We start from the raw sequence: 15,982 nt of genomic DNA, 5'->3' as shown, positions 1-15,982 counted from the left end.
TGTAAGTACTTTTCATCTGATCATTTTCACCTGGTATGCGCTGAGACTACGGTATCAAATAAACTGGATTGTCTCTGAAATAGTGTCCATCTACCACAAATGTAAAAATAATATTCAACTGAAATAAAAAAAATAAAACGAAGACCAACTTAAACTCAAACAACAACAACAATCAAATAAAGTTAAATTAAAACAATAAAAATAATATATTACTTGTACGTACTAAAAGAAATTAGATCATCTCTGAAGCAGTGTCCATATACAGCAAATGTAAAAATAAAATTATTTTCACTAACCGAAATAAAATAAACACAAAATGAAGACAAATTTAAACTGAATTTGATTCAAGAGTTAAATTATATATATATTATATATAATATATTATATATTGCGACGGCCTGAGACCCACAAGCTCACTACTGCCACGTGAGTTCTGAGCAGTGAGAGTGCTCACTACGGAGTGTAGTATGTCAGAGGTTTCCTGTGCCGCCGTGCGTAATTGTGTAGTGGACCCGGTATGGGTTCACTAACAGGTGTGGGATACCCAACAGCAATAACAAAAAAAAAAAAAAAAGAGTTCTCAAAAATGTATCGCCTCGTCCCGGAAGTGTAAATAAGATGGTTTATTTACAAGGATAACGTAAAAGAGTCCAGTGAAGATAAATGTACAGTGACCTATTTCCCAAAAAGGTATGTACAAAAAAACAAAGTAACAACTCAAATAAACAAAAATAAATAAATTAAAAAAAATAAATAAAAATTAAAAAAATAAATAAATAAAATAAAAATAAAATAAAATAAATAAATAATTAAATAAATATATAATGTGTGTGTGTGTGAGAGAGAGTGTGTGTGTGTGTGTGTGTGTGTGTGTGTGTGTGTGTGTGTGTGTGTGTGTGTGTGTGCGTGCGTGCGTGCGTGCGTGCGTGTGTGTGTGTGTGTGTGTGTAAAATAATAAAACATATGAATAATAACAACAAGAATTAAAAAAATAACATAAATTTAAAACATTTTAAATGTGTTTGAAAATATTTGTAAACCCAAATACCGCTTGTGAGACTAATTTTGCAACCACAAGCAGCAACCGTAGTATCAGTTTGTAACACAAACAGAGAGAAGAGTGTGTTTCTGTGATATTCATGACAGCGCGATACAAGAGGAAAGAAGAAGAAACAGCTTCATGATTCTGTGATCATCTGTCGGACACACGCTACAGTACGAACATCATCTGGACTTATTTTATGCCCTATGATATATATTTAATATAAGCTGAAATATTGATATTTTGGAAATTAAAGTTTCAGAGGGACACAGTCTGTCCTGAGGGCTGCTGGGGGTGTGTGTGCGTGTGTGTGTGTGTCGTAATGGGCTGAATGCACCATACAAACTTCACAAAAACACATTTTCACACAACAAACATCTATACAAAACAGAATCAGGGCACTGAAATGTAAACCCAGTTCTCTTAATGTATATACAGAACATTAAACATTTCTGTCAAACAGGAAATGCAAAATAATGTTGTTTTTGGTGTTATCACAGACAAACGACTCTTACAAGTTGTTGTTTTTAGTCGATTACGAACATGCAGCGAGTTCAGTATGGTCTAAATAATGAACAGTAGCCGCGTTTCCACTATCGCGCCTAAAGCGAGTGAGCCAGGGCGAGCCAAGGCCAGTCGCGTTTCCACTATCACTTCCGGGGCGTAATCGGGCCAAAGCGGGGCTTCCTTGGGGCCAGCGTCCGGCCTTTTACGGCCCGCCGAATACCTTGGGCCAAGGAGGGCCAACTGGGGCTTCGGGGCGGGGTTACGTACAAAGGCGGAGTTTTCCTGTCAGGTAAAGAGGAGACAAGATGCTTTCTTCCCTTACATTTGTTTTGCTATCGTCGTTCTCGTCGCTCGGCTGCTCTTTTGCGCCTTGCAGCCAAAATCTGTGTTGGAAGTAAATGCCGCCGAACTCGAATGTCCTTATCCAGGGATCGCTGTCTGGCCTTACACCAACAGACCACAAACAGTAAAAAAGCAATCGCTTCGGTGTTCTCCATCTTCCAGCTCTCGTAGTGATGCCAGGTTGTGTTTGTGGTTATAATTTGAGTTTTTTGTTCCCGCTGAAGTGGGCGGGTTGTGTGACGGGTTGTGTGACGTTTGATTCGGGGGACGTTCTGGGGGCGGTGTTTGCGTGACGCGCTGCGAGCAACTAGCCCGACAGTGGAAACGCGACATGATTTCGGCCTCATTTCTCAACCTCCCGGGCTATTGGCCCGGCCTGGCCCGATTAAAGCCCTGGCTCGCACTGGCCCGATAGTGGAAATGCAGTTAATGATTCTTATGGCAAGTTAATTTGTTTTAATGAATCCAAACACAAAGCAAAAATCACATTAGTTCTGTTTTCAGCACACTCTATAATGTATGTAACTATGGAATAAAATCACTGTCATAAATATTTCGTGCGTAAGTAAAATTCACGCATCCGTAATTATAAAATCGCAAAGGAAAACGAAGCGTACTCGTAATTTTACAAGGGTACATTTCCAAAATCTGCGATTAGAACAGACACAGATACGACATTTTCTTTGTCTGTTTGTATACGACTGATAAATTTACGATAGGAACTATCGACACAAAGTCCTGATTACGAGTACGAATCAAACAGCGACACTCCACGGTCAAAATTACGTCACCGCTGTCACAGGCAATAATAAACAAGTGAGAGTCATCTGTCTGTGTTCGTTTTCCTTTACGATTTTATAATTACGAATGCGTGAATTTTATTTACACACGAAATATTTATGACAGTGATTTTATTCCATATGTAACTGTATTTAATTAACAGACGACTGTATTTTGTGATTCACAAGTGTTTTGGGTTTATTTATGGTTGTGAATTGCATTATGGGATGTTGATCTCTGGTCTATCGACTTTTGAGGTTTAAAATTCAACTCTACACTTTAACAAAGTGACTTATTTTTAAACGTACAACAGAACGTACCCTAAGTAATGCATTTGAGGTCGGCAAAAATGTAAACAGTGCCCTCTAGTGGATTTGTCATCTGAAACGTACAATAAAATGTACTTGTATTTTACGTTAATTAGCAGTTTGATTCATGTTTTTGTTTTTCCTCACTTATTTCTGCTTTTGAATTGCATTATAGGATGTTGATCTTTCTTCCAACAACTTTTTCTGTTGTTTTACAGACTTATTTCTCAGACCAAACTTTATATTACTATTTCAAACAACTAAAGTGTCAATAAAAGTCACTTTGTTAATCTGTAGAGTTCAATTTTCAACATCAAAAGTCGACAGAGCAGAGATCAACATCCCATAATGCAATTCACAACCGCAAATAACCCTAAAACACAAAACATGGAAACGGTGCATTAACAGATCTTGTTTACAGTGTAGGAAAAACACATATTAAAAAAGTCAATAGTTACCCGTTTCCAACATTTTTCAGAATATCTTCTTTTGTGTTCATTCATTTATTTTCCTTCGACTTAGTCTCTACTTCAGAGGTCACCACAGCAAAATAAACCAACAACTATTCCAGCATATGTTTTACACAGCGGGTGCCCTTCCAGCAGCAACCCAGTACTGGGAAACACCCATACACCCATTCACACACACACACACACATACACTACAGCTAATTTAACTGATCCGATTCACTTATAGCACGTGTGTTTGGACTGTGGGGGAAATCGGAGTATCCAGACGAAACCCACGCCAACACGAACCAGCGACTTTCTTTCTGTGAGGCGACAGTGCTAACCACTGAGCCACTGTGTCGCCACTTTTATGTTCAAATGATGACGATATGCTCAGTTTTGGGTGAATTATCCCTTTAAATTGTTCAAGAATTGAATTAAAAACACACAAATATCAAAACAGAAGCACTATTGTGAGGTGTTTTGATGGCTGACAGCCTGAGAAGACTACATCGAGCTCCCTTGAGAGACAAATGTGACCCCTCCCTGACAGCAAACTTTAATTAATCACATTAACGATGACAAATTACCGTTTCATTTTCAAAGACAAGCACTCCCTGCGGGCTGAGATATAACCATGTACAACAGCCTTTTAAATCAGAGTCATAGGAATACAAATATCCTCTCATCTCATCAGAAATACGCCTTTGGATGATGATTAAAAATGTTAATATTTAATAATTGGGCCTCTCAATGGCCGTGTATAGAATCTGCATGATAACTAACACTAAAACAGGCCACACGACTAATTAATTTTCATAATTTCTCCAACTGTTGGATCAGGAATATATATATATATATATATATATATATATATATACACACACACACACACACACACACACATACATATACATTTATATATATGTGTGTGTGTGTGTGTGTGTGTGTATGTGTATGTGTATATATATATATATATATATATATATATATATATATATATATATATATATATATATATACACATATATATACACAATAATAACTTTATAGGCAATGAAATACTCAGCATTTGAGAGATGACTATCAAGAAAATGTGGTAAAATGAGAAAATGAAGTGTGGTAAAGGGCTGGGGAATATAATAAGCTTAGAGCAAGCATATATGGCTGAGTAAATATTTTGTTGATCATTATGAAATGTAGTTTGTTTGAAGAATTGTTTGATTTTCTGCTCTCGAAATAAATACATCTAATAAAATCACATAAAAAATCATCAACAGAACAATCTACCCATATAAACAGGAAGAAAAGTCTTTTAATGAAAATGTCTCGTCAAACAGATGTCAGGTTTAATTGGCCTGTCATTATAAAATAAAGATATATTCCTTGTGTTTACATGGATGTTACAGTCAAACTCAGAGTAAAAATGAACTAAAGCACAACACTGACACTCGGCGGCCGAATCAGGCATTACAGCTGTAAATAAATTCAACAAATATCACTTTAAATTTATCAAACAATCCATCCAAACTAGCACAAACAACCGCAATTTATATGTAAATACAAAGAATAAATGCTCTTTTATTTGTACTTACCTCTTATGATGGTTTTATAATCTTATTATCTAACGTGTTTGACCAATAAATAAGGTATTAGATGAAATAAAGCATGTACTTACGGAAGATGTGATGAATTCGGTAAACATCTGAATCGAAATAGTAATCTACCTGAGAAATCTTTTCGGTTTTTGTTTTGCTTGTGCCAGATTCAAGTAGGCCTGATTCTGAAGTAATCATCCGCCACAGATAGTTAATGCGTGTCAGGAGGCCTGTGATTGGTCAGTAGACTAATCTTTTAAATAAAAATGCATACATTATTTAATTTCGTATAAAAATTCGTTAATATTTGAGTATAAATTGATGTTTCAACCGAATTTAATTATCTCGATTATGCGTTAAAACAATTTGTCGAATTTGTCACGTGATATGTGTTCACTTTCTCATCGTTTGCCAAAATGCACCAATCAACATTCGTACAGCTACTGATTAGGAATCTTATGTTTTTGTAAATAAATTAGTTAATTAAGTCACTAAAGGTTACAAAAAAGTGGTAAGCAGTAAATTAACTTGACATTCTTTCAAATATATAATAATTTATTAAATTATATACATATGAATATTTAAATTATGAGATATTACAATATTAACACACCCGAATGTTATTAAAATAATGCAACATTTTTATTTATATTTTTCCCCAAATTTTCATTGATCATAACATAATTTTGATAAATTATTACTAGTTAGTACTGTTTTATGTCAGACAGACAGACAGACATAGATAGATAGATAGATAGATAGATAGATAGATAGATAGATAGATAGATAGATAGATAGATAGATAGATAGATAGATAGATAATTGACCCAAAGGAAAGTCTTAATTGTGTTTACAGTAATACAGTGTGTTATGTCAACATGTGTCCGCTAGGTGACAGCACAAACGAAAGATTCTTGCCTCTGAGCGCAATCTGCATCCTGCTGTGTTTACAGGCAGCCAAAGTGAGTTCAAGCTGTGAGTTTAAAGGTAAGATAATAGAGTGTAAGTAATGCGTGATTGCAGGATTTCCCACTGACTGCTCGAGCACACGCTTAAAAAGAAGATCAGCGAGTCTATGGGGAGAGCGTATGGGGTTAGATTTGCGACACAATTACATCTTGAGTGCAGATAATGGGTTGTTGCATGCGTGTTAACAACTCTGCGTGCAAAAGAGCATGTTTTGAGCATGCAAAATGGCTTGTTGCAGGGGCATTAACAATTTTGCATAAATGTACGGTGGCCGAGAGAGCTTAACGTGCTGCACTTTAAGAAAGCACATGCAATTGGTCACAACACTTGCAAATTTCCACGTAACACAACGGAAATGTTTCAAGGGGACCCAAACTCATGACGGACCCTGCTGAGATGTGGATGTGTTATTATGTCATGTAATCAGGATATTAAAATAAACGAAAAACAACTCACCCTTCAAAGACCACCAATCACTTCACTGAGCAAGTCACGGCATGATAACACATCCATATCTCAGCAGGGTCACCATAAAAATGGCTTTTTGCACGCTCAAAATAGTATCTTGTGTGCACAGAAGTGTTAACATGATCTTTTACATACAGAATTGTGGTAAAGTCTTCATGGGATACAGCTGCAGATGCTTAGTATATCATCATTTTAATGACACTGTACAATAATTAATATTTTTTCATTACTGTGAAGGTTGGTTTAGGGTTGGTGTAGGGGTAGACTTTAATAAAATACAATTTAATGGGTATTTTAATAACATAAATTATTCTTATTACTGTTTTCACCAGTGTTGGGTTGCGGCTGGAAGGGCATCCGCTGTGAAAAACATATGCTGGATAAGTTGGCGGTTCATTCCCCTGTGGCGACCCCTGATTAATAAAGGGACTAAGCCGAATAGAAAATGAATGAATGAATGAAGGTTGGGTTTAGATTTGGGGTATGGCAGACATTAATAAAATACTATTTAATGGGTAATTTGATAAATAATATAAATAATTTCCATTTTAATTACTGTTTTATCTTACTAGTAGATGTTAATAAAATACAATTAATGCGTAATTTAACAAATAAAATAAAAAACAACTTCCGGACGCAGCTGTATCCCTTCTAGCAACCACCCAGAATTGTGTCGCATATGTAACCCCATATAGAGCGCGCTTCATCACACAGGATAAACGCGCGTGCGGCCGCGGAGAATCAATGCCACGCTTCAGAGAGGCTGAAATTGAAAAGTTAAACGGTAAAAGTGGATGTTTTTCGGCGCAGTGAAACAGGAACAGGTGGAAACCAGGAGCGGAGAGTCTCTTCATGCTGCAGGGGAGGAACATGCAGGGTGGAGATTCATTAAAAGCAGCAGGAGAGCTCAATCCAGCCACAGACATGAGGAGATGCAGGAGCTTCTGCGTCTTTCAGTCATGCTGAGTTCAGCAAAACCCGTTTGTATAGCACACCTGTCAACACTCCCGTTTTTCCCGGGAGTCTCCCGTGTTTTCACACCCATCTCCCTGCATCCTCCCGGATTAGTCATTTGACCTGGGATGTGTCCCGTATATGTTGGGCCCATCATATCAATAATATCAATCGTCAATCGTATCAATAATCAGCCTGTGATGCGTATTACAGTTAAATACTCATTTACAAAACTGTTAACAGCGTGCATACATAAAATAACAAACAGTGAAGCAGCTTTGTAGGGTTTCTTTTGTGGCTTTGACCTTTTCCATGGTACATCTATTTCAATATGTCTGCATTCTATAAATAAAGGACACACACTCACACACACACAGCTGTTGGCTGCGTCTGGATGAAATCTGCCCAGGACAGGATATCTCCTGAGGTTAGTGCACTTGAAAAGAAACAACACAAATACAACTTCACACATTCCACGCCAGGAAGAGAAATCACACCACAAACACACACACAGACGCATTGACTGTACAAGCCAGAGGCGTGATGTGAGTGTGTTCCCTGCGGGGACTCAGAAATGGACATAAAACACACACTCAACTGTGTCTCTGCTTTGTCTCAGGGCTCTACAGGGAGATCTGTGCAGCATCTGAATCTGAGGAAATCACATTACTCCAGAGTCATTGAGCGTAAGAGTGCGTGTGTGTGGTTGTGCAATTTCGTTACTATGTGTGTATGTGTCTCTCTATGCTTGTGTCTGCTTGTCACTATGTGTGTGCGTGTGTGTGTCTCTCTCTATGCTTGTGTCTGTGTGTCACTATGTGTGTGCGTGTGTGTGTCTCTCTCTATGCTTGTGTCTGTGTGTCACTATGTGTGTGCGTGTGTGTGTCTCTCTCTATGCTTGTGTCTGTGTGTCACTATGTGTGTGTGTCTTTATGTTCAGTGCTGCACTTCTGGCCTCAAGCCACACAAATACATTCTGCATTATGCTGTATATCTCAAAGGTAGAGAATGGGAATTGCTTAGTGAACATATGTACAGTATATTTACGTGTATGTTCAGGAAACGGCTCACGTGTCTCTTTTGGATGTAGAAAAAGTCTTTGCCTGCAGGTTTACAGTAAAAACAGCAATTGTGCATGCTAGAAACAGCCTTAAAAGAGCTCAATAAAGTCTTGAAAGGGCTGAGATTTGGCTGGATGAATTCTGCAACTGAATGTCGGGGCTATTTGCATTCATTCTATAGCTTATACTTGTGCTGCGTTACAATTATCGACTCATTTGCATCTATTTTGCATCTGATTTGGAGAAACATCTGAAGTTGATGCTTAAGACTCATTATTATTCTTCCTGAGTTACAAATTGAGCAGTAATACTTTACTCAAAGTACACATGAAATCAAAACTAACCATGTTGATTTTGTTAGCTCACATTGCTAGTGTCGAGGTGAACAATTCATCTGCGCATGTCATTAAGACAAAACAAAAATAGATTGGCCTTGTAATCTTTAATTGAAGTCTGAAAATGCACGTCCTGTTTGTTTTCTGTTAAATTGTCAGATTAAGTCTGTCTGAGGTAGTGGGCGTGGCTAACACACTTAACCACGCCCTTCGGTTTTACAACAAACAGAAATGTTGAGTTGGGGTCCGTTCTTTGTACCTAACTTAAATGATCTAAGATAAACTGACACATCCTGGATCCTTTAGTCTTGATAACTGATCTCTGGTTAATTTGGTTCTTCAAACAAGTTCGCGAATCAGATTAAAATGTCTGGATGAACTGATCTGAGATCGCTGAGTGTGTTGTGAAGGACAGATCTATCGATCCTCGAAATCATGATCAGCAATGCAACGATTGGCTGACGGCACAGCAGCGTAATGACATCATCTGATTAATATTCAATTATCCATGAGAGCAAAATTACATAAAATTCATAGTAAACGGTTAGGTGAATATGATACGCAATAACTTTACACATTTGTTGTGAGCTGCATCCTTTATACCAGGGGTCACCAAACTTGTTCCTGGAGGGCCGGTGTCCTGCAGATTTTAGCTCCAACCCTAATCAAACATACCTGAACAAGCTAATCAATGTCTTACTAGGTATACTTGAAACCAGGCAGGTGTCTTGAGGCAAGTTGGAGCTAAATCCTGCAGGGACACCAGCCCTCCAGGACCGAGATTGGTGACCCCTGCTTTATACGATCATGTGTCAAGAGTATTTAGCAATTTATTTAGTTTTACATTTTAGATCGGATTTTCTTTACTATAGCCTATAGTTTCTTAATCGGTGTAAGGAATTTAAATTAATTTTGCATTAAAAAAGTATTTTGATATTGCTAAAGGCGTCTGCAAACTTTTGCGAAGCATCAAATCACCTTCATATTAGCTGTCAAAACGTGCATGACTGCATAAATTATTATTCCAGTGCGCATTTGTATCTAAAAAATCCATATTAATAAATGTTCTCTTTGATCCCCTTGGGGAGAACCACCCCCGTTTTTGTACTATATATATATATATTTAAACTTAAACTTATATGTATATAAACATAAATATTATTAATTATTTAATATTAAATATTATTAATTATTAAAAATGATAAATGTGTACATATGTGTACACATATATACATATATATATATTTAACTATTTTTCTTTTTTCCCAAGTGTATATAATCTATAGATTACTACTGTAAGATAATATCAGCATTTGGTACATAGTTTCAGTATTACCTTTGCTTGAACAGTCCTGATCTAATCCTGTTTATATGAAATAAGCCTGCTCCCTTGCAGGTTTGAGCTACCTGAACTGTTGCTATGACAACAACTTTTTAAGTTTTGAAGAACGAAACGATCCTGGATCATGTCAAATCGTCAATAACCAAATCCAGCTAATTGAGTAATCCATGTACGAAGAACAGACCCCAGGAGGAGTCTGTTAGGTTGTAATAACTCTCCCCAAACCCTTTCCCCATCTTTCTGGATGAAATGCCTACTTTACTTCATCCAATCAACTCGCAGTAGAAAAAACAAGTCACGCCCACTTTTTGCTCATTTAATATTCTGTTTCTCTGGGAACTGCATCACAATATGTAAAAATAAAAAGCTTCCAGTTCATGTGGACTTGTATGTAAATCTGTGTATCTAATTGTTTTGGCTTTGCTCTGACGGTTTTCATTCTTTGATTGGTTACACATGATTAGGTAACACTTTATTCAGATGGTCCATTTGAGTATTAGTAGACTGTCTGCTTAATATCTGTTAATACTGACATTTAACAGTCCTTCAACAGACTTTTAACTGACTATAAGAAACTTTGCATGTACATGTCAACTTACACTAACCCTAACCCCATCCCATGAGAATTAGTAGGCATGTAGATGCAGTGTTGCTTAAATTCAACAAACGGACCATCAAAATAAAGTGTGACACATGAGGATACTGCAGAGCTGTAGAATGCTTGATTCTGATTGGCTGACGATCATTCTAAGGTGTTTGGTTATTGTCATATAAACGCACAGCTAAAGTAGTTCCAGCAGGTTTTGAGCAGCTCCATATCACTCCGCAGAAATCACATCGAAACACAACTGAAGGCTTTGGAGGAAATTAGTGCTACACACAGGAGACGTTTGAGGAGGACAAACACCTGACTAATACCTTCTCAAATACATCATCCCAACAGTGGAGCAGCTGTGTGAACTGTAGTATAAGCTGAATATTTCACTCTGGTCCATTGAATTATTAGAAAATAAAGCACAGCTGAGGTGTAACAGCCACTCCGCTTCACACCACTTTGGTTATGCATTGTTTAATTCAATGGCCTGGACTCAATTATTGCCTAATATAAGTTTAGATTAACTAACAATGAGTATTAATGAATAATTGTTCATCTTTGTTAATAATAATTCATAAATGAAATGTCCAACACGTAACCTCATTTCTTTCTCTTAAATAAGTGTCTCATCAGGGTGTTCAAAGTGCAATTTTTGTATTACCCGTGTATTTTTCGATGTTGAAGACCAAAGATAAATGCTTTAAAAGTATTGATGTTAACACATTTACTGATTTTAATAACAGAAAACGATACCATTTGATGCTTTGGTTTCTGGTTGTGTGTCTGCTTGTTTTCCTTTTCAATGTGAGGACCAAATGTCCCCGCAAGTATAGCAAAACCAGCACATTTTGACCTTGTTGGTACTTTTTTGTACCCCATGTAGAAAACAGCTCATAATTCACATAGAATTAAATATTTTGAATATGAAAAATGCAGATTGTTCCTTGTGAGGCTTGGTTTAGGGGTAAAAGGAGACAATATACTGTACAGTAGAAATATCATTACGTCTCTGGGAAGTCCCCATAAAGATAGCTGTACAAATGTATGTGTGTCTGTGTGTACAGTATTTATTTGTTTGTTGTGTATTATGTATCTGCAATAAAAGTTGCAATTTGCAATAAAATCAGATGGTAAATCAAGGCAGTAAAACACACACTCGCACACATTCAGGAACACATCCAATGTGCGATGGCTCCCATAGGCGTTTGTTCACACATAAAACACAGTCTGCTCACGTAAACAACACCATTACCTCTATTTCTCCCTCCTGACACACATGGCTCACAAACACACATATAAATACGGCCTTTCTTTCCCACTGTACTGTACTGTACTGCACTGTAAATATGAAAACACACACACACGAGAAGAGAGAGAATCCCCTTATATTGTGTTTATCAGAGAACTGCAGAATCTAATGCAAAAGCCTTTCATTTTTAATGAGGAAACCAGAGGAGAGTCTTTGGAAATGGCTCATTTTGATATCAATATGACTATTTTTTATGCTTTTCAGTCAGTTGCTTGTTCTTTAACATAGATGTGCAGAGAGTCAGACAGAAACATCTGTGTGAGCATAAATGAAGAGTGGATAAAATCTACTTAACTTATATACAATTAATGTTTCCCGAGATTTATTGTCACATTTTCTGAGTACTGAAAGGTATTCAACTTCATGCTTTAATTATTCGTTCAATTTTCTTCGGCTTAGTCTCTATTTCAGAGGTCATCACAGCGGAATGAACCGACAACTATTCCAGTATATGTTTTACACAGCGGATGCCCTTCGAGCTGCAACCAAGCATTGGGAAACACCCATACACACACATTCACACACACTTATACACGTCGGCCAATTTAGTTGATCTATAGCGCATGTGTTTGGACTGGAGTGTTTGGTTTGGAGGGAAACCGGAGCACTTGGAGGAAACCCACGCCAACATTAGAACATGCAAACTCCACACAGAAACGCCAACTGGTCCACCTGAAACTCGAACCAGCGACTTTCTTTCTGTGAGGCCACAATGCTAACCACCGAGCCACCGACTTCATGCTTTAATTAATGCAATTAATTCAACTACAGTTTGCTTGTAAATCTGAGAAAATAAACATGCAACTAACCAACATTCATGTAAGCATTAAAAGTAAGATGGTAATCGCATGTAAATCCTCCAAAGGAAAAAGAAAAGTAAAGCGGAGTTCCTCCGATATGATGCCCATATTTCAGTTCTGCACCCGTTAAGTTAATTATAGACATTTGCATACCTTTAATGAGTGTTCCCGTCACCAGTTTGCTCACAGAGAGAGCAAACTTCACTAATCCGTGTTTGCAGCGTCTGGCACAGCCGGACATCCTCCGAAGCGCTCCAGATGAAAGCAAAAGTGCAAAAACTTCTGTAATATATTCAGATCAAGACGAAATCGAGAGCCAAGGTGTGAGGAGCAGAGTAAAATATGGATCCAAAATCCAGGAGTATCAAGCAAAAGTCACTAAAAAAGAGAAATGGGGGGGGGGGATATTTGATCGTGCAGTTTGAAATCCCGCTCTTCCTCCAGAGAGCTAAGTTCACACTCGAATGAAAGATGCACTGAAATCAATGACCAAAAAAAACTCCATATGAAGTCCAACTTTCCCCAAAAACAGGCACTTTGTCTTGCTGCTTAGAAAGTAAGCTAGTCTAGCTGCATTAGAAAGTGAAAGAAGGACGAGGAAGGAAAGAACAAGTGATTAAATAATGTCAGAGTCTCTGATGAAGAGTGATGATCAGCTGCAAACTGACGCACAGCTCGATTTCAGACGCTTATAATCCCACCCTCTGCTCCCTCTCTCTCTCTCTCTCTCTCTCTCTCTCTCTCTCTCTCTCTCTCTGCTGCAGAGCGAGGGTTCACTTCCAGCACTGCTGTCTTTAAACTGCTTCCTCTGAGGCAGGATGGTTCAGTATTATAAATGTGTCTGCACCTCTCTCCTCTCTCTTTCTTATTCCCTACCTTTTTTTCTTCATTTAACCCTTGAAAGGTCTTAGAATTCTGTGTATCCCGTTTGTCCTATGAGCCACCTTCACTGAACTTCAAGAATACAGCAGCAAAATTAAATTTCAGTTTTAAAATTGCGTGAAGAAACAACCTCTGTGTATGTTTAAGTGTCCTTCATCAGGTGCAGTATTTCATCACGCATTATTTACTAAAATAAAGGGTATGTTGCGACATAGGCTCATTCTGAAAATGTAGCCCTATATATATTTCTGGAGATCGCGAACTATGTAGCCAGAAGTACATATGGCTGCATTTCATCTTTAAAACAAACGCTATGGGGCGGGGGGCGGTATGACGCCGCTTCTTTTCACGTTTACCAGCTGACTGCTTTCGGCTTTCCAGCTGTTTCTAGTTTGCCCAGTGGCTCGCAATGTAGGACTTGAGATGCAGAGAAGAGTTCAACACGACAATGGGGTTCTAGTCTGGTGAAGAACAATCCCAGAAAGCAGGTAAGACAAAAACAGAAGCCAAAAAATAAAACGAAGAAGTAAATAACAGGGTGAGAATGCAGTAAAATCTGAAAACATGGTAAAAATTAGGTGAGGGCTTTTCTTTTTCAGGATTGGTTTTTAAAACTGTCGGTTAGGTTCAGGAAAGTGAGTAGGCGCTGGTCAATCGGTGCTTCTGAAAACACTATCGGTTGGGTTTAGGAAAGGGGGTGGATGCTGGTCAATCGGTGCTTCTGAAAACACTATCGGTTGGGTTTAGGGAAGTGGGTGGATGCTGGTCAATCGGTGCTTCTGAAAACACTATCGGTTGGGTTTAGGAAAGGGGGTGGACGCTGGTCAGTCGGTGCTTCTGAAAACACTGTCGTTTGGGTTTAGTATATTTATATATCAGCAACTATCTGTTTGGTTGGGTTTGGTATATTTTCTAATGTTAAAAGGTTCTGCCTAAGTGTAAAATAATTATACCAAGACAGTATTCGTAAAAGATAAAGGAGCAGTGTGTCGGTGGTGTAAAAAATGTTTATAGAAAAGCAAAATTGACTCTTTAGACCACCGTTGTACCCAAGATGTCCAGAGTCTTCATGAAAACAAGAAGGCTCAAGATAAAAAAAAAATTATTGACTTATTTTTCTAACAAATAAAGGGTTTAGTTCACCCAAAAGCGAAAATTCTGTTATTAATCACTTACCTTCATATTCGTTCCAGTCTCCTAAGACCTTCGTTCAACTTCATGCACAAATTAAGACTTTCAAAGTCCAGAAAAAGGACGACAATTTAACCACTGAAGACACACTGAATGTTTTGACAATGTTTTGGTTCCTTTTCTAGACTTTAAACATCTCAGGACCCTCGCTGCCTTGGAGGATGAGAGAGCTCCAGGATTTCATCTAAAATATCTTCATTTGTGTTTTAAAGATATACGAAGGTCTCAGGGCATTGGAAAAACTTGAGAGTGATTATACATAACTGTGTAATTAATACCAGAATTATTGTACTGTACTAGTGGCAAGAAATGTTGGTGTGTGTTTTTATATGTGAGTCATTAAAACCAATGAAGGGCTTGCTCAGCAGATTCCGTGTTGTGTATGCTGAATAAGTCTTTTTTTTTTCCTTCTTTATTATTAGGATTTGTTATTACGTTTCTTTCTTTCTGAGTCGTTTGTTTTTCTTTGCTTTATTTGACTTTAACAACACACCTCCTCAAAAAAAGCTCATAATGCTGCTCATTCTGGTGGCTTCGGCTTCCTTGGTTTTTTTTTTAACAAAATCTAATTTTGGTGCTTATATTTTAGACATCATTGTTGTTTCTGTTCACCTGCTCACTTCCATAGTTTAAAAGGTTATTTATGATGGGGGGTGAGGGGTGGTGGGTGCTCGTCCGGGATATACACAGCATACGTATGCTGAATTTTATCTAATTATTAGCTAATTTACTTATCTTCCTATAATTCTTCTTCATTCCGCTAGATATATTTTACAATGCATCATCTGGTCAGTGATACCATACCTTCGTAAGATCCCTGCAACCACTGCAACTATACTACTGCAAAGATACTGCTTTCAGATGACATGACTATATGATTTATTTTCTCAAATGTATGACTTGAAGATGAGAAAGAAAACTCCAACAATTGCAGGTAAGAGTACACTCTCTTACACTTTCTCTATTTCTCTCTGCTTCTCTCGCTTTCTCTCATGGTGAATAAGACTATGATTGGTCTATTACTGTGCCTATTTGATAAGCCCCGCCCTT

General features: G+C 37.7%; 1 protein-coding gene across 1 annotated transcript in view; it reads right to left on the bottom strand.

Annotated features, from left to right (window-relative positions):
• Nucleotides 1-13,481, bottom strand: part of kcnip1a (Kv channel interacting protein 1 a) — a 123,746-nt gene extending 110,265 nt beyond the window's left edge. The window contains exon 1 of the mRNA XM_056472736.1: nucleotides 13,013-13,481. Coding sequence (XP_056328711.1) covers nucleotides 13,013-13,100 — 88 coding nt within the window. The 5' untranslated portion in view covers nucleotides 13,101-13,481. The remainder of the gene's footprint in view (nucleotides 1-13,012) is intronic.
• Nucleotides 13,482-15,982: the final 2,501 nt, after the last annotated feature.

This window comes from Danio aesculapii, chromosome 14, assembly GCF_903798145.1.
Source record: "Danio aesculapii chromosome 14, fDanAes4.1, whole genome shotgun sequence".
NCBI lineage: Eukaryota > Metazoa > Chordata > Actinopteri > Cypriniformes > Danionidae > Danio > Danio aesculapii.
Note: the sequence above shows the minus strand (reverse complement) of the source record. Positions and strands in the feature narration are given on the sequence as shown.